Source organism: Poeciliopsis prolifica, unplaced genomic scaffold (assembly GCF_027474105.1).
Source record: "Poeciliopsis prolifica strain line A6 unplaced genomic scaffold, Auburn_PproV2 SCAFFOLD008, whole genome shotgun sequence".
Classification (NCBI taxonomy): Eukaryota; Metazoa; Chordata; class Actinopteri; order Cyprinodontiformes; family Poeciliidae; genus Poeciliopsis; species Poeciliopsis prolifica.
In genome coordinates, this window is record NW_026562383.1 from 143,253 (window position 1) to 165,404 (window position 22,152).

Below are 22,152 nucleotides of genomic sequence, written 5' to 3' on the forward strand. Positions count from 1 at the left end.
GGGAGCACTGTAATAGAAACCTTCTCAAGTAACTAACGTTGCTGTAATGTGTATGCATGAAGAATATGTATTGTCATGCCTGAAAGAGGTCAGTTAGGATAGAGAAACTTTACTTTGAAATACATCACCAGAACAGTGAACGCTTTATGCTAGTGGGAGTTCTCCAGAGCCTAACGTGTAACTTAAGTTGATAGAAACATATACAGGAGGGCTGACAGTAGAAACTGAAACCGGGACCGTTTGTGCTGTGAGTCGGAGTTACAGCCCATCCGCTGGAAGCTGCTGGTTGGTTCTCTGGTCAGGTAAGAGCAGCCATTTCGAATATTGCGCCGAGCTCCGCAAAGAAACCAAGACATTTAGATGGATATTCTGTATCAGCAACGCTTCATCCACCTGTCATGCAATATTTTATAGTTTGAATTAAAGCGGCCTAGAGTTCGGCTTATACTACTCTTTTGAAGCAACGAGATTTAACCACAAGGCATCTCATTTTTAGTTCACTTCAGCTAAAGTTCCCAGCTTAAAACCTGTACCAGTCTCAAAATAAAGAAATTTACAGAATGAACGTGTAAGAATAACTTAGTGTTTATTTACCAAAAAATAAACAAACAAAACAAAAAACAAAACAATGACAACAAAACTACTACATTGCGGAAATAATAAAAAGATGAAGTCCGATGCGCCTTCCTTACAATCAGCCGGGGGATAACCTGGGGAAAAGCATGACGAAGCGGAGCGGGAGGAGTTTACTTCCTAAACTGAGGAATCTATTGTTTTTCCCAAGGACAAAAATTTGAGATAAATAATGTCAAAACGTCCTTTTCTTCATGAATAAAATTTTACTCCATATAATTTAATTAATAGTCTGTGATCTTGCATATTCATCAGATCTGCAGATGTTGGTTGTTGTTTAGGTTCATGCCTTTCCACATAAACACTATTATGTTTATACCAGTCACGTTATAAAAACGGCCACCAAGGTATTAGGTGAAAGATAAATCAGCACACTCAGCTCCTTCAGTCTATTAGCAGCAATTAGCAAATACCTGGTGGAACTGAGCATCTGCTGAGCTCATTATACAAACTACTCAGTGAAATTCTGGAACAAACTTGTTAAAACCTTGAAAGAGGAATGTTGTGTACTGAAGGTGCGTGTTGGAAAGAGTAAAAGCTTCTTAAAGAGACAGAGTGTGATTTCAAGGCGTTAAATTGCAAAGTTAAATTTCTTTTAAGTCATGTTTAATATACAGCATTTTTGTAAGAATAATGTAATTACTTGTTTGTGCTATAAAGTTTTACTATGTGCCTGGAATATTCACAATTCTACCACTTTAAATTGTATGCAAATTATACCCATCTGGTGCATTTCTGACCTTGCTGGATGATAAGTGATGCACACTGAATCTTAAAAAATAACGTAATTTAATTGACTTTTTATTATTAAAGGTCTTGGCATTATAAACTGAATGATATGAGTAATTTTAAGTAGTTTTATTATTAATTGTTTTGTTAAAAATGAACATTAGACTAACATTTGACCAGTTCACACATTTCCACACTTTGAAATGCTCCTCGATAATGAAATAAAATTATTAGCTAGAAATGTGAACATAATCTTCTTCTAGCCAAAATCTATGAGGTATATTTAGGGTTTTTGTCTGTTCACCTGTTGCCACACTGTGTTTTTGTGTTACAAAAATGTGAAGTTGACTGGAAACTTTAGAAATAAAATGAAAACAAAGAAAATACAAAAGTGGACTAAATAAAACTAGTCTTTCTGTAGGTCATGTGTATAAATCAAATGCCAAATAAATAAATAAATAGATAACTTCCTGTTTAATTATGTTTTATCTTATAAAAACCTTGTTTAACCAGTCTTTGCTTTCATTGTTGGAGGTGTATAAAAAACATTTTAAGCAAACAATGCTAAGCCTGGTGGGGAGGCAAGTATATTAACAATATACTCTGTAGTTAAATATTGCTGTCATTAGCATTGTTTTGCTTTTATTTTCCCTTCATGTTCTTCATTACATGAATAACTAAATAAACTAATAAACTAACTCAGTGGTCCCCAAACCTGGTCCCCAGGGCCCACTGCCCTGCATGTTTTAAGTGTATCCCTTCTGCTGCACACCTGGGTTAAATGACTAGGTGATTAACCAGCTTCTATAGCAATTGCAGGAATGCAAAGGAGGTAGCGCAATCATATGAACCAGCTGTGCTGGAGACTGGACTCATCAAAAACATGCAGGATAGCAGTCCTTGAGGACCAGGGTTGGGGACCACTGAACAAACTGACAATTGAATATGATTTGTTGATTTCATTGTTATGTTGAACATAACCTATTTCCTTCTTCGAGGAAATTATACAATTATTGAAATGGCTAAAAATCGCCTGGATCTTTGCCAATCGCCTGGATTTTTAGCGATTTTTAGCTTTAGGTATAAATGATACTAAATGATCTGGCGAAATTTAAAAATGATCTGGCAATAAATTCACCAAATTTATTAGGTGAATTTAAAATACAGCAGCTATTCAGTCAAAAAGACAACAGAAAAATCTGCAGTCAGTAAAACAATATTTAACAGTAAGGCTCTCAGTACCATCAATTATTGGTGGTAGTAGTTAAATAAATCTTCAAGACTTATCATCAAGCAACTATATCAAATAATGTCAAGTAATAAAGGAAACATTCTTGAAAAGTCAAACGGGTTGCATCAAAACAAACAATCCTGAGTTACTAAATCAACTTTCTGAAAGCGGCTGATTAATGCTAGTTCTGATTGGTTGGCTCGGGCGAGCAGAGTAATTCTGCAGAACAAGAGGAGGCAAAGGAAATTGATTATTTTCAGAGATGATCTATCTTTATTAGAAGAAGTTCAAATACATGCTGAGAGTGAAACGCCTTCTTAAAGATGAAGATATTTCACAGATTTCAAAAGAAAAAAAAACAAAAAACGGGAGGTTGCGGATAATATAGGAAATAGTGCCCCCTTCACTTCGGGAGTGCAACGTTCCCATTTCCAAATAAGGTCTGACTGACAGTGGTCTGTCCCCGCTCTGTTTGCTGCAGTGGGGTGTACTTGGCTTTACCTGCTATCTGGCTGCCCCGGATGTACTTTTGTTCCTACATTTAGCCTTTATATAGCCAAACTCCTTCATTGTGTTGATGCATTTTGACGTAGTAATTTTCCGCAGCAACATGGAAACGTCCCCATTCAGTCTCAGAGCGTGAGGAACTAAAGTTCTACAATTAGAATTTGTTGTTGCGCTCTTGCGCAGTGTGAAGGAAAGCGGAGATCAGTTGCACACGCAGGTTGCGAAGAGAGATAAATGTGATCGGCAACAAGCGACCACGATTATACACTTTCACGGATTATACACTTTTCGGCCTATTTCCCGGAAATAGGCCGATTATGATCGGTGGCCGATCGATCGGCACAGCTCTAGTTTATTTGCTTCTCCACAGAACCAGGATGATGTCTTAAAACTGTACAGAGAGGTAGACTCAATGCATCTTTACGCACTGAGTACGTAAAGATGCATTGTCCTTACGCACAGACCTCATTGCTTTTGGAGGAAAATAGGCATCATGGTTTAATTGAGATACAATGTAACATTTTACAGTTTTAGTGCAATTATAGCAAGGACTTGTCAGACAGATGTGTTTTGTGAGTTTTTGATACTTGTATATCACGGCAGAGTAATTAAACAATAATATGATGTCATGATAGCTTTTGTGGGAAAAAGAACAGACCTGACACTGAATCAATCTGCTGGGACACTACCTCTCCTCACTCTCAAATCTCATGTTTTTAATAAGCCACATTCCAAGACAAGCAATGGAATTCAGTATAATGAATTCTTTAAGAATTATGGTTTATGATTTTAAACTATTATTTATGCAATATACAAAAAAGAAAACATTGATGAAAATAATAGTGCACAGATGGCCTCAATGCACTGACATATTACAAAGCACTTTATTTGTTGAATTTTCTTCTGAGCATATCTATAATGTTGGAAAGAAAATACATCTTGAAAAGCTGAAATCAATTTTACTTGATAGACCATCTGCTGGACTACTCATTTTCCTTGATGCTGAATGGGTGAACCCTCAAGAGTGGAGATAAGGAAGATTGATGTTCGCTTGGATGTGCTAAGGCTGTTTCCACTGTTTGTATTAATCTTCTGTTTATTTATTCATTTTTTGCTATTTCTTTCTTTCCTCTGATCAGTTTCCTGCAGTGTCTGATTCAACTGTTACCTCTGCTTTACTAATTCAATGGTCAGAAACTAAGACCAGCATCTCCACAATCCAAGCTGCAGGCCCTACACACATCCTTTTCTCTAATCATGTTTTGTATTGCCAGGCCATCACTATGGCATCGTGGATATTTCATATGTATGTGATGGTGCTGTCTACCTTCATCAGCTGCAGCCAAAGCAAGAGGGACAAAGTCCTCTACTGTTCTGGTAAGACGCAACAACGCGATGCCCCCCCCCACTACTTTCTGTGAGATTTAACATGTTGGCAATTAAAACCTGCATCAGATATTGGTATCAAAGAGGTAAGAGGTTATGACTGAGTGTGTGTGACTGACTATTTAAAGTTTTGTGGAAACAACACAATTTCCAACACTATATTATTTTATACTTTATTTTCCAAGAAACAAACTCTGGATTGCCAGTAATCTGAAGAAAAATGTTTTAAACAGCATTAAGGGAAGGTTGATTATTCAATGAATTATTGAGGAGTGTACAACAGCCTCCTGTAGTAAATTAAGCCTCCAAGAAGAAGCTGGATATTATGCTCCAGCACAAGATTGAAAGAGATGTGTGGTCATTAGTGATGTCCAGGGGCACCATAGTAAGGGAAAAGTTATGACAATTCTAAGGGCCTCTGACTGACAGGGGGCTGTCCACAGTTTGTTTATTTTTTGTTTGTAGAAATAAAAATAAAAAAACGGTGCCCTGTCAGTTACAAAATTAATCATATTGTATTTTCGAAAATTATTTTTAGCAGTAAAAATTTAATGTTACCATTGCCAGACCATAAAACACATACATATTGCCCATGAAGCCCTTTGGATCTGCACGAAATGGTTTCATTCCTGCTTGCCGCACTTGATGATGATGATGACGATGTTCAGCAGAAGACAAGAACGGCTGTTAAGAAAAATTATTCCAGACAATAGAACACACAAAAACACACAAATTGCTAAAGTTTTTTTTGTACTGTTGTAAAATAACTTGAAAAGATCAAAGTATTGGCAAAAACCAATGTAATTTTTACTGGTGGCTGAGTGTTGTTGTTAGCAGCTGCTAAAAGAAACTAAAAATGTTACTTTTAATGTAAATTAGTTACTTTCCAAATCAGCTACTCAGTTACATTTTCAAGGAGTAATCAGTAATCCGATTAAAGTTCCTTTTTGAATTCGATTAAAGTTCCTTTTTCATAGTAGCTATGCCAAATTTCAAGCCGAAGTGTGACCAGATCAATAATCAATGAACTGAACTCTTTTACAGGTCAAGTTTTGAAACAAACTCTGTGCTCTCCTTTCCTGTCCCAGATCCCTAAACAGATCTCCTACCATCCCAGCCTTTTCTGTCAGACCTGAAATATTTCATTTACCTTTGTCACGGATACTCCTTCGGCTTTATTGCATTATTTAACAAAATGGTGCTCCTCTTTTCTGTCTCCAGAGGTCAGAGGTCATTGTTCCTGTTCCTCAGGGAACAGGAATAAAGCCACAGTACACTCCAGAACCTTGACAATGTGATTCCGACTCCACAAAAGCTGTTGTAGTCCAACCACCGTACCGCAAACTTTAATAATCCTTGTTAATAGTTAAGTGTTCACTTGGACAACATATCAAACTGGAGATCCAACAGTGAAGCTGTCTACAAAATGTGACAAAGCAGGCTGAACTTCTTGGGGAAGTTTAGATGTTTTGGTGTTTGTAGAAAGATGTTGGTCAGGGGTCTGCAACTCCATACCTTGGGGACTGGTGTACTGCAAATTTAGATGCGTCTCTGATATAATACATCTCAGTCAAATAATCAGTATATTAGCAGGGCTAATACTGATGTGGTGATTCAGCCACTTGACTTGGGTGTTTTGGGCCAAGGACACGTCTAAAAGATGCAGGATACCTGCACTGGAGGCCTGGACTCCATTGCAGGTCACTGCATCATTGTTGTATGCAGATCTTCTACAGCAGTGATCCCCTGTCTTAAAAAGCTTTTTTCCTTCCTGTAACTTTAAGATCAAGGCTGCCCAAGTCCAGTCCTCGATGGGGACCATCCTGCCATGTGTAGATGGATCCCTAACCCCAATGCACCTGAATTAACTGAATGTCTGAGGCATGCCTCTGCAACAAATGAGCTGAATGACTGCTGGTGAGAGAATTGCTTTCTTTGATTGATGTGCATTGTGATGCATCTAAAAGTCCCAGAAAGGTACATTTAGATGCCTTTCTAGCATCTAAACCTTGCATCTGGGCAAGGACTACATCTGGGCAGCCCTGTTTCCAGGTGTTATTCTCAACAGAGCAAAGAAAAGAACACCCTCAAAGAGCAAAGCAAGTTCCTATTTGCCTTATGTCCTCAAAAGGGTAAAAGCATGATATATAAAAAGACAAACATTCTACATATCTTTAGCCATATAAAACACAGAAAAACTGAGAAACCCTAGTTTCTGTCTTTAAAACTTTAGATTAAAGACAGAACACCTGGATTAAATAGCAGATTCTTTCACCAGCAGTCTTTTATAATTAATAAAAAAATCATGACTTAGCTCAGCAAAAAATATTTGTAGAAATTTAAAACAAAATATTGATCCGAATAAGAGAGATTCTTTTTTAATGTTAATTACCATTAGTTAAAACTGTAATTTTGTCTTCCTGTTTTTTTTTCCCCAGCTTGTAAGGCGATTGTGGATGAGCTGACCTATTCAATCAGTCAGGTGGACCCAAAGACGACCATTAATGTAGGGAGCTTTAGACTCAATCCTGATGGGACCATGACAGACAAAAAGGTAGAGCGTTTGTTGAACTTATTTAAATCTCTTTGTTGTAACAGGAATCTGACTTTTCATACACATTTTATTGCTCTCCAGGCTTTGCTGAAGGTCCTGATTATGACTGGACATGAGGCTAAAATTATATTTTATCTTGCAATTTATGTTCTTGAGAGCTTCTAAACGTGGCAGTGTTTAGGATCCTAATGTATTGAGATCAATACTACCATTTATACACAGAATTTCAAAAAGGCAAAGTACATCTGAAAGTACATTTTATTTGGGTGGTTGAGAACTCAAGAAGATGTTTTAATTCTTGGCTAGTTATACCTTTTAAAAAGAGTTATATATTATTTTAATTAAGGCTGGGTGACATGATTGAAAAATGTACCAAGACAAGTTTTGATGTGCTAGTTGGGTGCGTCGCCCCGTTTCTTCTCTACCTGGGCAACCAGTGTGGTAATCACACTATGCGTCCTAACAACTGATTGAGCTGACTGTTGCATAAAAATAGATTGATGTGAACACAGTTAAGTGTCAAGCAGTTTGCTGTGAAAGACAGTGTGTCATCACACCACAGTCATAAAAATTTACGTTTTTTGCAGACATGTCCAGAAATATCTGCTTTCAGTCCATGTGTTACAAACCCCAAGGTCTTGGAGATCAGGGCTGCTAACATAAAGCTGTCTAGAGAAAGAAAGGTGGAATTTAAAATGATTTCTAACAAAAAAATGCTTGCATGCTTTGATGTAGAAAAACAATTCTGATAACTTTTGATCAATACTTCAAATCAGTGCCGAGTGATTGTGAAGCCTGCATCTCGAAGGCTAACTAATAACAGAGACCAAATGGCGGCTTTGATCCAAAATGGCAGACTTCCTGTAGGAAGCTTGGCTGAAATATGTGGAATTTCGATCTAAACGAATGGCAATGGCGTGACCTCTGACTTTGCCACATTGCTATTGCAACGACCACCAAAAAAACTCTTTGTGCTTCAAAGCAAATCAATTTAACTAGTTTTCTGTCCTCTGACAAAAGACCATCTTGATTAGCCCAAGAGGCCAGAGATTGAGCTTTCTGTAATGGAAAAGATTACAATAAGGTCACATCTTCTGGTCATGTAATATGAAATGTTTGTAAACTCTCACCAAAAGAACTATTTGGGTTACATGTATGAGGATGGCAGTTTGTTTTCCACATCTGGATCAGAATCAGATGGTCTCGCCCCATGTTTTTCATTTTTGTTTTTCATTTCTTATTATTGTATAAAACTTATGTGTTGTCTCTGGCTGGCAGAACTTTGAGCTTTGTGACCTTTGGATCCAGACTGGCTTGATTTTTGATTGTCTCATGAGCTCTCTGAGTTATGCACAATTCATGAATAAACCTTATTGAGTAATTTTACCTGAACAGTGCTTGGAAATAGTTTTTTCCCACGACACTTTCCAAGAAAAAAAAAGCGACTGCCTCTTCTGCGGAGGCGGGGTTATCAGAATATGGCGACTTATCTGAAACCAAGTTTGGTGCTGCTTGGTCATTGTGTGTGAAAGTTGTAGCCTTTTGTTTGCTTTGACAAGTACACCAAGTTTGCTACAAAATGCTCAAAAGTCACAATTTTGAGAACTTTCAGTGTTGCGTCCCTTAACTGCATACTGACCAAAAATGAACACAATACCTCAAAATCCCTAGTTTTTTAAAGCTTGAGGTGTGTGAATGTCAAAAATGGCCAAAATTAGCCTTTTGTCCCAAAATGGCTGCCTCCATGTACATTTTGTGGCATACCTCCAAAATACTTTTTTTTGTTGTTGTTCGGGGGTGTCTTACCTACATATTAAGTTTCATTTCTCTATGACATATGGTTGCTTGTCCTATCTCACACCCACTTACGATTCTATTACAATTGTTTTGCCCGGGAAACGGTTTTCATCAAAGTTTGAGTTTTTAAATATATTTAGACTGCCAAATTTGTGATTTCAAGAGGAAAATAATAATATATATAAGCAGATACATTGGCCTTCGTAGCACTTCATCTAATCATTTAGAGCAGAGACTGCAAGTCAGTCCATCTTGCTCAACATCAGTGTTTGAACCTCATAAATGCACTGGTTAAAAAATGTCATGAATGCATTTCAAAACTTTTTGAAAAACCTTCACTAAAGAGCTAACGTTGTTGTACATAAATTAAAAATGGAATTTCACATCTTTACATATGTTAGCAGTTGGTGCTCCAAAACCTTGGGAAAAATAGTTCCAACAATCCAAACTGTTCCTTTTAAATTACAAGATATTCCATTTTCATCGAATGGCATTTTTAGTTTCTTTATTTAACCAGGTAAACCCCATTGAGATCTGGATCTCATTTTCAAGAGGGTCCTGGGAATAATGACTGTTATGTGACCACATCTTCTGTAGTTTATGCACTAATCACACCACTGGGCCCTCTGCACATTGCCTCGCACGCTTCAGCAGCTGGAAGTCTTAAGTTTACCTCAGTGCGGATCATGCGCACCTCCTCTCACTCAAACTGGAATCAGGCTGATCTGGATGGATATTTACATCAACCCCCTGCGAGGAATTTTGTTTCTTTCCAGAGTTCTCACGGTAACAAAACAGTTTAACTCTGAATATTGTTCTCTGAACTTTTTAAAGTAAACTTGCCAGCTCCTTAAAATCTTACTTTTAAATGTTAAATAATTTAAAATATTATAATTTATTTATGCCGAAACCATTAAATCAAATTTAGGAACATTGACAATCTCAAGCAAATGTTACATTTATGTATGGTCTGTGTTAAAATATTGCCATTTATGGGCCCCTGCATCCCTGGGGGGCCTTATGGAGCTGCTGGCTTACTTTGGATTAAAAAGAAGTTCAATGTTCATTTTAATTTTTTAATTGGTTTGTTTTTAAGACTAGTTGTGGGTTTAAATAGTGTTTCACTGGTGCTGTTTTCCTGTAACATATAAATAAATACCCAGTAATATTTTTACTTCTCTTGTCGACTTAACATCTTTTAATACAAAATCACAGTGGCTCGCAGGTGGACCTCAAGTTTTCCGGGGGAAACCCTGAGTTGAAAAGGTCACTTCAAGCCATAATCCACAATTTCCATGTTGCAAAAGGAAAGAATGTTAAAATATATCTAGAAATTATGTAGTAGTTGCAGTTAAATATTTTCCTTCATTTGACCTAGACACAGAAAATATGACACGCTGCTGACACTATGTTCATTCCACAAACTTTGTGGAATGAACATAGTATCTTTTTAGAGAGAGAAATTAATGTAACCCAACATGGAGAGATTAGAAAAAGTTCTGTACTGCAAAGATGATAAAAAAGAGCGGTTAGTGAAAGCATTTTGTGATCATTTAAACTTTATGCTCACCATAAATTTGACTCAAATAGTAGTGAGTCAACCACAGGGTTGACTCACTGCTATTTAGCCTAGCCATAGGACAAAACATTTTTGTGTCTTTCCCCTTCAACTTTGGATTGTTATCCCATTTAAATCTAAGATCCTAAGATCCTAGTTGCTGTATGCTCTTGGTGAAATAGGTATTTCTAAAATATTTTTGGATTTATTTTTAGTCTTAAACTACTTTTACAACTGTTGCTCTCAAACAGTGACCCGTCTCTCATCTCATGAATCTAAGGTATTTTAACATTTGCAGTGAGATGCTGTTCATCAGTCACCAGTCATCAGTGGGGGATCAGTGGCTGGTTCCATCTTCAATGCAGTGCTGTGTTGAGGTGTTGCAATGGAGGTGAACTCAAAATGACTCAACAACTGACAAGAAGGGTTGAGTCAGTTGTAGGGATCAAGCTGGTTCCACTGGAAGAGGTGTCAAGTGACAGAATGCTGAAGAATTATCAATTATCTCATCTCCTCTACAGCATGGTGGACAGCCTAAGGAGCAGACATAGCCATAGCCAAAGGCCCAGATGTGCTAAAGAATGATACAGCAAGTTCTTTCTGCCAGAAGCTATCAGACTTTATGATACATAGAGCTGTGCGTATTAAATGTTGAATATATATTTAGTAATGTACTGAGCGATATGTGTGTGTTCTTAAGACTTATTGTCATTTATTATTGTTGTATGTTTATTCTTATTGCTTTATTTATTTACATTAATTTTTGTGTACTATGCTGGGACAAACAACCTCTCCACCCCCTTAGGGGCCAAATAAAGTCTTATGTTATCATATTTTGTCATATCTTATCCACAGACTGCAGATTTGGTCACTTTGAAGAGACGGTGAAAACTTAGACAATAGATTTACTATTTCAGATTTCTCCCTTTTACTGTTTGAACATTGACAAGAGTAAACATTTATCATGTTTTGGTGAAGCCTTACTATTCTATAGCAATAGTTTATACCAAATTTTTCAGAAAGGTTATCGGAGTCTCTGATAACTCCTTTAGCAGTTTGCAAGAACTTGATTAGGGCTAAGTTTTTCCTCAGCCTTCAGCCGATGATGTCAAAGATGAGCTCCTCCTCAGCTCAGAGATGGCATTACCCTCCACCTGTTGCATTGTTTGGCCTTTCAAATGTCTCTTAGCCACAGAAACAGTCAAACCTTGATCCCATGCCCTTTGCTCTCCCTTCTTTTCAGCAGCTTTTGACCTAGAGTGAATTGGAGAGGATGGGATGTCACAGTGTAGATGCCTTCAGTGTGGAGGATTTTCAGGTTTTAAGTCTGCTCTTTGGCCTCCTCACAGTAGGACTTCCTGGGGGCATGGAGCCGCTCTGTGGCACAAAAGTAAAACCTGCCTTCCGTAACAATGGCACATTTAAGGCATCCAAAGACATTGAACTTAGATGGAGCAGTGAGTTGATCTCATAGTTACTTGTGGGAAGTCATGCATTGAGAATGAGAAAATGCACAATGGCAGGCTGAGGCAGTGACACATAATATTAGGGCGCAGGAGTTGGAATTTGACATGCAGTGTTGCTATTTATGCACAGACTAATAATGTAACTTTTTTTTTTTTTAACCAAAATAGCCATTTTGAAATGACCAGCTGTCCAATCAGCTTTCTTGCTAAGTTTTCCAAATTTTGACCAGATGTAAATAAGAGTGTCATAATCCGACTGTGATGTTGGAAATCATGGATGACTAATAGTTGTCCTGTGGACAGATTCCTCCTCTGAGCTGTGGATCTCTGAATTTGGTCCAGAGTCACCATAGGCCTCTTAGCTACATCTCTGATCAGAGCTCTTCTTGTTCAACCTCGGAAATCTTTCTGCAACCCAAGTCTGCTATAAACTTCTCCACAGCTTTCTCCCTGACCTGCCCTGTGTTCCTTGGACTTTGTGATGCCATTTGCTCCCCAATATTCTCTGAACCTCTGAGGCGTCACAGAGCAGCTGGATTTCTACTGAGATTAGATTACACACAGGTTGAGTCATTAGCAGACATCAGGAAACTTCTGAAGGAAACTGGTTGGTTGCACTCAGAGAAAAGGGGGGTGAACACTTTTGCACACCGCACTTTAAAGTTTTTTATATGTAAAAAGATGTTTTGAGTCAAGTTTATTTTCTTGTACTTTTCAATTGTAACCACTTTTTGTTGGTCTCGCACATAAAATTCCAAATAAATATATTAATGTTTGTGGTTGTAATGTGACAAAATATGAACAAATTCAAGAGGTATGAATAATTTTGCAGGCCACTTTGTATAACCATTGCCAAGATTTTATTAATTAATTTTCCACCAGTCTAATCAAAACCAGATGCTCATCTGTTTCTCACCCTCTCTGACTGCTATCACTGCGATTCACAAGGCCACAATTTAATGCTCTTCTAAAATTCATAGTGCTGTGAAAGTCTTTGCCCCCTTAAAGATTTCTTCTATTCTTGCTTTTTTTGTTGCACCTTAAGATCACAAATTTTATTTTTGACAAAAGATAACTTGAGTGTTTAATTTGAATATGCTTTTGGTCATACATTTTTATTCTTCACCTCCAGACTAGCTTTCATGACTTTATTATTATTATTATTATTAATTTATGGGTCTTCATAGGCCCATAAGAGCAGTAAGGACAATGAAACTGAAAGGTTCCTGCCCACAGTGGCTCAGTAATGGTTCCCTGTCCAATGGGAATTGAATGGAGGATAGCATCCCTGAGAAGCCTATTCTCTGGCCAAACCGGTCACACCCTGCCCATTCTTCAAACCATGATGTGACTGATAGCTCCCTTTCACTGGGCTCTGGCTGTTGAGGAAGGGCTTTAATTCCAATCCATTTTGTAACATGGCTTGATAATGACTGAGACCTAAGCCCACGGGTTGAGATGGACATACGTGCTTCTATAGTCCAGTGTAAGAAGAAGGGTCCTTTTTTTGTCTTTGTGTCACTTAGCTTGAATGAGCTTGTGGAATTATTGACATTTCAAACACCAAATGTGTAATAAGAAATGTCATGTGCCATGGCAGAAAAAAATAACTAAAATAACTGAATGTTTATCTGTGCTAAATGATAAGAAGAGATGTAAAGCTGTTTTATTGGACAGCAACTGTGTTGCCTATTATGTTACATTAATAATATAATGTGTAAGCAGGAATATGAAAGTAAAACATTTCACATTCAACAAGGTGAAATTTGATCAAGGACTATGTTTTAAAACATGATAATGTTGAACTGCTTTAAAAAAATTAACTAGCTCCTAAAAGTCAGGTTGTGATCAAAGAAGATGCATGCTAATTGTTTTATATTCCTGCTGTCAAGGGATGAGTACACCATCTTAAACATACAATAGCAACACAGATATAAAGAGACCCTACAGATAGAAAAGAGACCCTACAGATTTCTTTTTGTTTTCTTTTACATAATTTGTAAATATGTCTCATCCACATGAGCCATATTTAATATAGATTTAAATAATACTAAGTGGTCCAGGTAGCCTATATGAACAAAAAACAAAGATGCATCTTTTGCAATTTTCTGTACAATGTAGTAAAAAAAAGACATTTGAAACCCAGCAGGTTTATTTCTTCTTAAAACAACTAAAATCACACTCACATCTGGTGGGCATGAGGACAACAGTGTTACTCTGCAGTTTAAGGGGACGTTTAAAGTTACAATACGCATCTTTTACAAAAATGTGTTTTGTACATATTTATTCAAACTGTCACTATGTCATTTGATAGATGTGAAAGATTGAGCTTCTCCACTTCCTCCCAGTGCTACTATTGCCATCTGAAGAAATGTACCAGGACTGATCAAAAACAGCCAATCAGAGCCAGGAGGAGGGGCTTATCTCTGTCAAAAAAATATATTTACTGCTAAAAGTAGTAATGCTAGAGAAACAACTTAGCATTCCTGGTAGACTGCTCCTGCTTTGCAGCCTGTTTCATCTTTAGACCTGAGCTGGACTTCCTTCAGTCCCGTCTCTCTGCTGAGCTTCGCAGTCACTTATTTCTGAATGATTAGATGGCGTTATCTGGAGTCAGATGAAAGCCAGTGATAGATGGAAGACATCAGTGTTTATGGTCTAAATCAGGGGTCTTCAACTTCAGGCCTCTGCTTCAACACACCTGAGTCAAATAATGAGGCCATCAGCTGGACTCTGGAGAAATTGACTTCTAACAGAGTAGGTGATCCAGCTATTTAATTATTCAATGCCCCCCTCCACTTCACTCTTCTTCACTCCCACCTCCACAACCTTCCTCCTTTTATCACCAGAGGTTGGAAAGGGGGTGAGAAGACACCAGGAGGTTAAGGAGATGAGCATTTTACTCTGCACTTGGCTACTAGTGAGCTCTCCTGCCTCCATCTTCTCCCCCAACCAGTTTTTTTAAACCTGATTGGAGGTGTAAAGAGCACTGACCCACCCCCTCTTCCTCTCCATTTTCTATGCCTCCTTCTTGCCCCCTCACCTTCTGGGCATCACCCTTTCACCCTGTATACTTCTGGGGATGCTTAGTTTGGGCCACCTCACCTATATTGACCTGTCTAGACACCACTGTCTTGCCTTTTTGTTCAGAGAGAGCAGCAGAGGAAGGGGAAGGTGGTGGAGAGGTGGGAAGGCAGGTTAAAAGTCAGTTGCCTGGTGACGTTTGTTACCATGCAACTAATAAAACAGAGCGGAAGCAAAAGGTCACACCGATGACCCTACCAGAGCCCTGTGGTGTCACACTGCTGACTCTGGGTCAGCTCAGACCCTAACAACAACCGTCAATATGGCTGCTTTTGTTCTTCAACATAAGCCAACACTTTGTAATGTAGCTTGAGTCCTTGAGTCCATCCAAACACCATGTTAAAGTTATTTTTCCCCCCACTATATTTTCAATTTGGGTCATATCTTTCATACATTTAAATAAGATCTGGAACCAGTAAAAATCTCAGACTCTGGGGTGCTGCGTTGAGTTGATTTTGATTTTACTTTTTATTTTGACTTTATTGAACATAGTGTAAAAGAAGAATATACAAAAAAATTCAAACAAAATCAGTCTTGGATGCAGTTGTCCTGGGTTTGTTTCCTGGTTTTGGGGTTTTGTCTGCATATCTTCCTCTTCTCAGTCCATTTATTGTTAAAGAAAAGCCACTGGAGCTAAAAGGAAGGGAAATAGTTTTGTGTTTTTTTAATGAAAATATTTGTAGGTTGAGTGTGGTTATTGCACTGTAAAATTGATTGAGTTTATATAGCACCAATTCACATGTTATTTCATGGTAATTTAAAAAAAAGTAATTTCAGTTCAGTAACATACATTCAAATTTATCCTAAGTATCAAAAAGTGCATTAAGTTCAGTTTATTGTTCAAATTTGTTTAAAAAGAATGAAACCCTGCAGATAGCAGATAGTTTGCACATCATTTACCTAATAGGAATGTAAATCTTACTGAACAAGGTGAGGCCTGGCTGCAACACTGCATCCTGATGCCAGTCAGCTCCTGAACTCTCAGTGTAATTCTCCATTTTTATTATTTGTTTATTTTTGTTGCTAGGTTCCGTTTGCTCGCTCGGAATCACACCTCAGTGAGCTCTTGGACGGGGTATGCAACAGCATGAGTGACTATGCCCTCTACATTGACCCGGACACCCACCACAAGCAGTACAGGAGATTTGCTCCAAGAGTCAGTGGATCTTCAGAAGACTTCCCAGACTTCAAAAACTTCAAGTTTGATGGTCCTGAGGCATCCAATAATCTGAAATTTGCTGTAAGTTCACAACAGCATTACTGAACTGTTGGACACATAATAGTTGTGACATAGATGATTGTTCTATTTGCATAGAATGGACTCACTGCTGAGCAGATTCTGTTTCATGTGTTGAGTAAAATATTTAAACAGCTGCAACATGTCCCAATTAAACTTGAAGGTGTTGATGGTTCTTTAGAAGCTCTACTAAGTTTTAAGCTGATGCTTAATAGTAGAAAATTACCTTCTGTACTTTTGTCTAGACCATTTTGATTGATGTTTGCAGTCAAATTTGCTGTAAATTTACATAAATTTAAGATAGGGGACAGACTGTACTGTCTCCTACAGTCCCATACTGTTGTCTAAATATTTCTTCATTTTTAGTAAGAAGCTGCTCTTAATGTTTTTAAAAACCAGTGGGATTTCTACTTTTTAATTTAGCTATGTATTTTCTTTTGACATCTCTCAGTAATAGTTCACTTGAAAGTTGAATACTGGGATTGGCACACAATCTTCTATTTGGTGCCATTAGCAATATTTTGGCTTCTTAAAGAGAGAAAAAAAATAATCCGACAGACCACTTTTCCAACATTTGTTCATGTTTCATATCTTTGTAGTTTTAATTATATATTTCCAGTTAAAAGTATCCAAAGGCATATTGTTATTTTTAATCTCCATAAAAGTTGCATCTTTGGAGAACGGAGCATTTTGACAGCATCAGTTTTTAAAATAAATCATTTCAATGAGCTCAACAGTCTCCTCTCCCATTGGATAACATGCACATGTTTTTGGAGGTGAGGCATTAACGTAATGGTGCAAAGATTATTAGGATTGGAGTTTTTAACATTTGTAAATGTAATTATTTTTAGTAAAGTTGGCATGAAACAAAGAAAAACTGAGAAAATGAGGTCATCATGCCTTTATTTACCATGGCAACCGTCTGTTTCGGTTAGCCTAAAGGATTCTGTTGTAACCTAGAAAAAACGTTGAGCCAGATCCAGTACTGTGTTCACATGGTCGGCTCAAGACCATGGCCTCAGAATCTACCCTTTTCCGGGTTGGGGGGATGTCCTGCCCCAAGTGGAGGAGTTTAAGTATCTGGGGATCTTGTTCACAATTGAGGAAAAAAATGAAGCGGGAAATTGACAGACGGACTGGCACAACGTCTGCAGTGAAGCAGGCACTGTACCAGTCTATTGTGGTGAAGAGAGAGCATCTTTACCAAATGCTAAAATTGCTGAACAGATTGGCAAACAGACAGGGAACATGACTGTTAAACTGTGTGTTTGCATGGCTGAGCTAACTCAGCCCAGTGTCTCCCCCAGACTTAGACATATCTGCCCACTGTGCCTGTTTTTCTGGGCAGTGTGAGACGCTGGTGGAGGAGCTGGAAGACGACATCATCTCTTTGCTTGGCCGGGATGAGGGAGATGTGCAGAAGAAGTTATGCAATCGAGTCTCAGGTAGTTCATCTGTTCTTTATTCCTGCCACTGTTCTATTGCTCTTCAGGTGAAGTGGAACATGTTTGAAACAGCATTGCAGATGGTAAATTTTTTGTCAGATTTAATTTTATGACAAACTAACGCCAAGAGTGTCAATATTTTCTTTCGGCTTTTATTTAATGAAATCATGGATTTGTGTGTGTTCCTCTAAAAGTACAAAGAGTACTTTTTACACTGGAGTGGTTTGCAGCTGAGTGTGAAGTGGCAAAGATGAAGATCAGTGCCTCCAAATCTGAGGCCATGGTCATGGCCTCAGACTCTACCCTTTTCCGGGTTGGGGGGATGTTCTGCCCCATGTGGAGGAGTTTAAGTATCTATTTGCATCTCCTTATGCAAATAGTTAACTTTTTTTCCACAATTGAGGAAAAAATTGAAGCAGGAGATTGACAGACGGACTGGCACAATGTCTGCAGTAAAGCAGGCGCTGTACCAGTCTACAGTGGTGAAGAGAGAGCTGAGTCAAAAAGCGAAACTCGATATACCGGTCGATCATGTGTTCGGTCATGAGTTTTGGGTCATAACCGAAAGAATGAGGTCACAGATACAAGCGGCCAAAATGAGTTTTCTCCATAGGGTGTCTGGGCTCTCCCTTAGCGATAGGATGAGAAGCTCGGTCCTCCAGAAGGGACTCAGAGTAGAGCCGCTGCTCCTCCACATCGAGAGGAGCCAGTTGAGGCTGAGGCTTCTTAGGGTCGGGATGCCTCCTCGACGCCTGGTGAGGCATTCTGGGCACTTCCCACCAGGAGGAGGCGCTGGGGAAGACCAAGGACACGCTGGAGGAACAATGTTTCTCGGCTGGTCTGGGAATGCATTGGAATTTTCTCGGAGGAACTGGAACAAGTGGCAGGGAAGAAAGACGTTTGAGCCTCCCTTCTTAGCCTGCTGACCCCATGACCTGAACCTGGAAGAAGAGTGATGGATTTAACACATTGGCTGGAGTAGCTTTTGCCTGGGGACCAATAAAGTATATTTTATTACATTCTGTTCTAAATTAATGACATTCATGTCCGTCATGAGTATTGGTAAACCACAACTAGATTTACTTTTGGAAGGATTTTTTATTTTTACTACTGAATTTTAATTTTGATTTAGACTAAAATCTCATTCTGTATTTAAACTCTTTTAGCAGTTGTTTTATGAACTTCATTAATCGCTATGGCCACCAACCAGATTTACATTTTAAGAAGATCTGTGCTTGAATTTTGAGTACTTTTAGTGAAGTGAAGTTAAACTACAAGAATATTAGGGTGTTCAGAGATTTTGTGACAGCAAATTATTATTAAAATGTCAGTGTTTCTTGCCTGGGGCCACCCTGTCTTGTCAAACACTGTATAGTGTAATGTAGCATAGTGTACCATAACGTAACGTAGCATAGTTTAATGTGGTGTAGCTGCAAACCTAAACTGACAAATATGCAAGAAGGAATATCAACCTGAGTAATAACCAGGAGAGCCTCCTCAGGAGGAGCTGCAGACCTCTTTAGCTCTTGTGGCAGATTCTATCCAAAAGGCAAATTATAATTATATTTTTGGCTGCGCTGTTTATGGCAGAAAACTGACAGGTGTTTCTTATTCCCTCTTTTTGTGCAGATTACTGTGAAGACGACAGTCAGCCAAATGACGAGCTGTAGTGATTCTGCCTTGGTCTTGGAGTGATAATAAGTTTGAAACTCAAAATTATTGTAACAATTAACTTTTGTAAACAAATAAAATAAAAAGAGAACACACTATTTGTTTCCATTTTGTCTCTCCTTATGCAAATAGTTCTGTATATTTTAGGTTGTTTCCACTGTGGGAACCTTTTCAGGAACACGTGTTGACCTCTAGATTTTTCTCGTTTCTGCAAAGTAGTTGAGATCTACAACATAAATTGTCAAGTTCAGAGATGGGTAAGAATTTCTCTAAATATCTGACTTGACTGTTTTTTCATCTCATTCTGGACTCCTCTGTTGCTGGGGTGGAGATCGGTTTCTCCAGACAAAAGCGGCTCAGTCCAGTGGAGAAGAACACACTCTGGTTCAGGGACTGCCTTCAATCCCACATTGGAACTGGTAGAAATGTTCTGGATCAAAAGTGGAAATGAACCTTTCAAGACATTTTAAAGATTGGTCCATTAAAATAATCTGCCATGTCAGGAGAATGCTTCTCTTTACTGCTCCCTTTTCACTGCATATTTGTATTATGTTTTTTATTTAGGTGATGGAGGAGCAGATTATAATTTTTTATTTCAAAATTAGACGTTTATTTTATCTTCTGAGTGTTCAGAAAAACTCATTGTGTTTCAAAGTTGAATCATGTTATAGTTGGACAACAATCTTGTGGAAGTAAAACCTGAGCAGCATGTGGGCCACTGGTGAGTTGCTCCATTCATATGCTAAAGAAGTTGTGAACTGAGGACTAATTCTTTAAACGATTACTTTACTTATTGATTGTTCTATCAATGATTCTGACAATTTATCAATTAATCAGAGATTTTAAAAACTGGCACCTTCCACAGATTTTTCATTAAACCACGTAAGCTTCTTTTTACAACATTAGGGTTAGTAATAAATAAAAAATTCAATCCCTTTTTTACATAAGAAAAATATTTTCTTTCCTAAAGTGCAGTAAACAGTATTCTTTCAGTGAATGCTTAATCATTTGTAATAAAGGTTGGATCTGCAGCTAAAAAGTCATTCTAACATGAAAAACTGAGGTTGACTGAACATCAGTACAGAGCAGGTCTGATCTGCTGACCATTTCTTCAAAGGTGCTTCGGTGGTAGAATTTTTTTATATTTTACAGAATGTGAACCAGATGAAGCTAAAACTACCACTGAAGGTGTTTTGTTTGAAAACAGAAGTTTTTTTATTTTAAATACAAAATGTAAGCAGTTTTGGATTAATTACTGAGTATCTTCTTTCAGCAAAAATGTCTTTATTGAGTCCTCCAGTTAACATTTCATTGATTACTAAATTAACTGGTTATTTCAACAATCGATTAATCATTTCACCCCTAGATGTATCTAATTGAAAATCAAATATTTTAAAGCAGGATGTCTGAGACCCTTTGAGACCCTTTTTATTTGGATGCTCACTTTCACCTCAGTTTACCAAACTTATTGCACAACTAAGAGATTCATTGAGGGTGAGCAAAGTTCCATGTTCCTTTCTTCACATTAACAATAGAAACAGGCACTAGTTGTACTTCCAGTTACAGAGTCCCTGAAATGTGCCTTCAAGTAGCTTTTGTTAACTAGACTGAAACAATAGCACTGTCCTCTGTCTAATTAATCTGACATTGTGGGTGAAAAGTGAAAGGAAAGGTGAAACAACATCCACAGAGATGTCTAAATGTGGTTTAAAGGTGCTCGGAGTTGGTTAAGATTTTTGTTCCCTCCCACTGCTCTGGGTTAAAAACAACATGGTCTCCCAGACGTCCCAGATGCACCAGGCTTCTGGTAGAGCACCGTCATGTTGTTACTGCAGAAAGATTATTATATTCTGACAATGAACATCAGCTTTGAAACAAAGTATTAAAGCAAAAATAGTCATGCATTGTTGAATCGCCACTGTTTTCTCATAAAGTTTAGTCATTGAACTTCAGTATTAAATTGTTTTCTAACGAGATTAAAAATATATTTGTCCTGGAGATTAGCATATATAAGTCTCCTCTTTTGGTGGTGATAGGCGGGGGGCTACAGGGGTACAGAGGGTGAGGAGTGGGGGGTGCAGGCCAGCTGCAGCAGGCTTTGATCAGTGTATTGCAGCAACATCCAGGCTTGGCCTGGCCATCGAAGACCTAGGTGTGAAATTGTCCTGATGTCATCTCCCTTTCTTCACCGTCACCAGCTTTTAGTGGCTGTAATTATATTTCCGCCACAAAGCCCCTGTCCTCTTCATTCCATATTCCAAGTTTGACTAGGAAGCGTTTAGAGAACTATGGGCAAATCTCTCAGTGGGGGAGGGGGACTGGGTGTGCAATCTTTTGTTTGACTGAGACACAGGAGACATCAGTACTTAGTGATATGTACTTTTCTTTTCTCTACTCATCTGCCCTTTTCCTCTGCCTGTTGGAGAGGTGAAGTTTATGACAAGAGGATGTCTGAACTTTAGATAAATCAGTGTTATGTTTTTTAACTTGTATTTAACCAGGGAAGAGAGAAATTGGAATGAAATGTTCCCGTACTCAGGCAATAAGACAAGTATGCTTGGTTAAAGTATTATTAAATGAAACCTTGGATACATGTCAACATACACAGTCATGAATAAGCGATGATTAACAAACCTCATTTTCATCTTTTCATTATTTTATAATGATAATCATATAGGGTGGTTAAATGCTTTGGTGGTGAGATGTTCCATTCTTCAAATTTTGATGATAAAATGTTAAGTTATTCTACATATTAAGTGTTTTATATTTCTTTGAAATGAGGGTTTCTGTGAATTTAATGCAAGTAAAGGTGACAAAAATTCAAATAAGATACATTTAGTTGCCATGAATCTGG

The 22,152-nt window shown here is 38.0% G+C and overlaps 1 protein-coding gene across 2 annotated transcripts; it reads left to right on the top strand.

Annotated features, from left to right (window-relative positions):
* The first annotated feature begins 172 nt into the window (after positions 1-172).
* On the top strand, positions 173-19,396 carry cnpy1 (canopy FGF signaling regulator 1). Of its 2 annotated transcripts, XM_055033567.1 has the most exons (7): positions 181-302; positions 4,240-4,289; positions 4,375-4,477; positions 6,925-7,040; positions 15,973-16,185; positions 17,531-17,627; positions 19,257-19,396. In XM_055033567.1, exons 2-7 carry the CDS (start codon positions 4,287-4,289, stop codon positions 19,295-19,297), a joined length of 573 nt encoding a protein of 190 aa, XP_054889542.1. In that variant the 5' UTR covers positions 181-302; positions 4,240-4,286; the 3' UTR covers positions 19,298-19,396. The 2 variants fall into 2 exon arrangements, with proteins under 2 accessions (XP_054889543.1, XP_054889542.1); XM_055033568.1 differs by lacking the exon at positions 4,240-4,289 and having other exon boundaries at positions 173-302.
* The last annotated feature ends 2,756 nt before the right edge of the window (positions 19,397-22,152 follow it).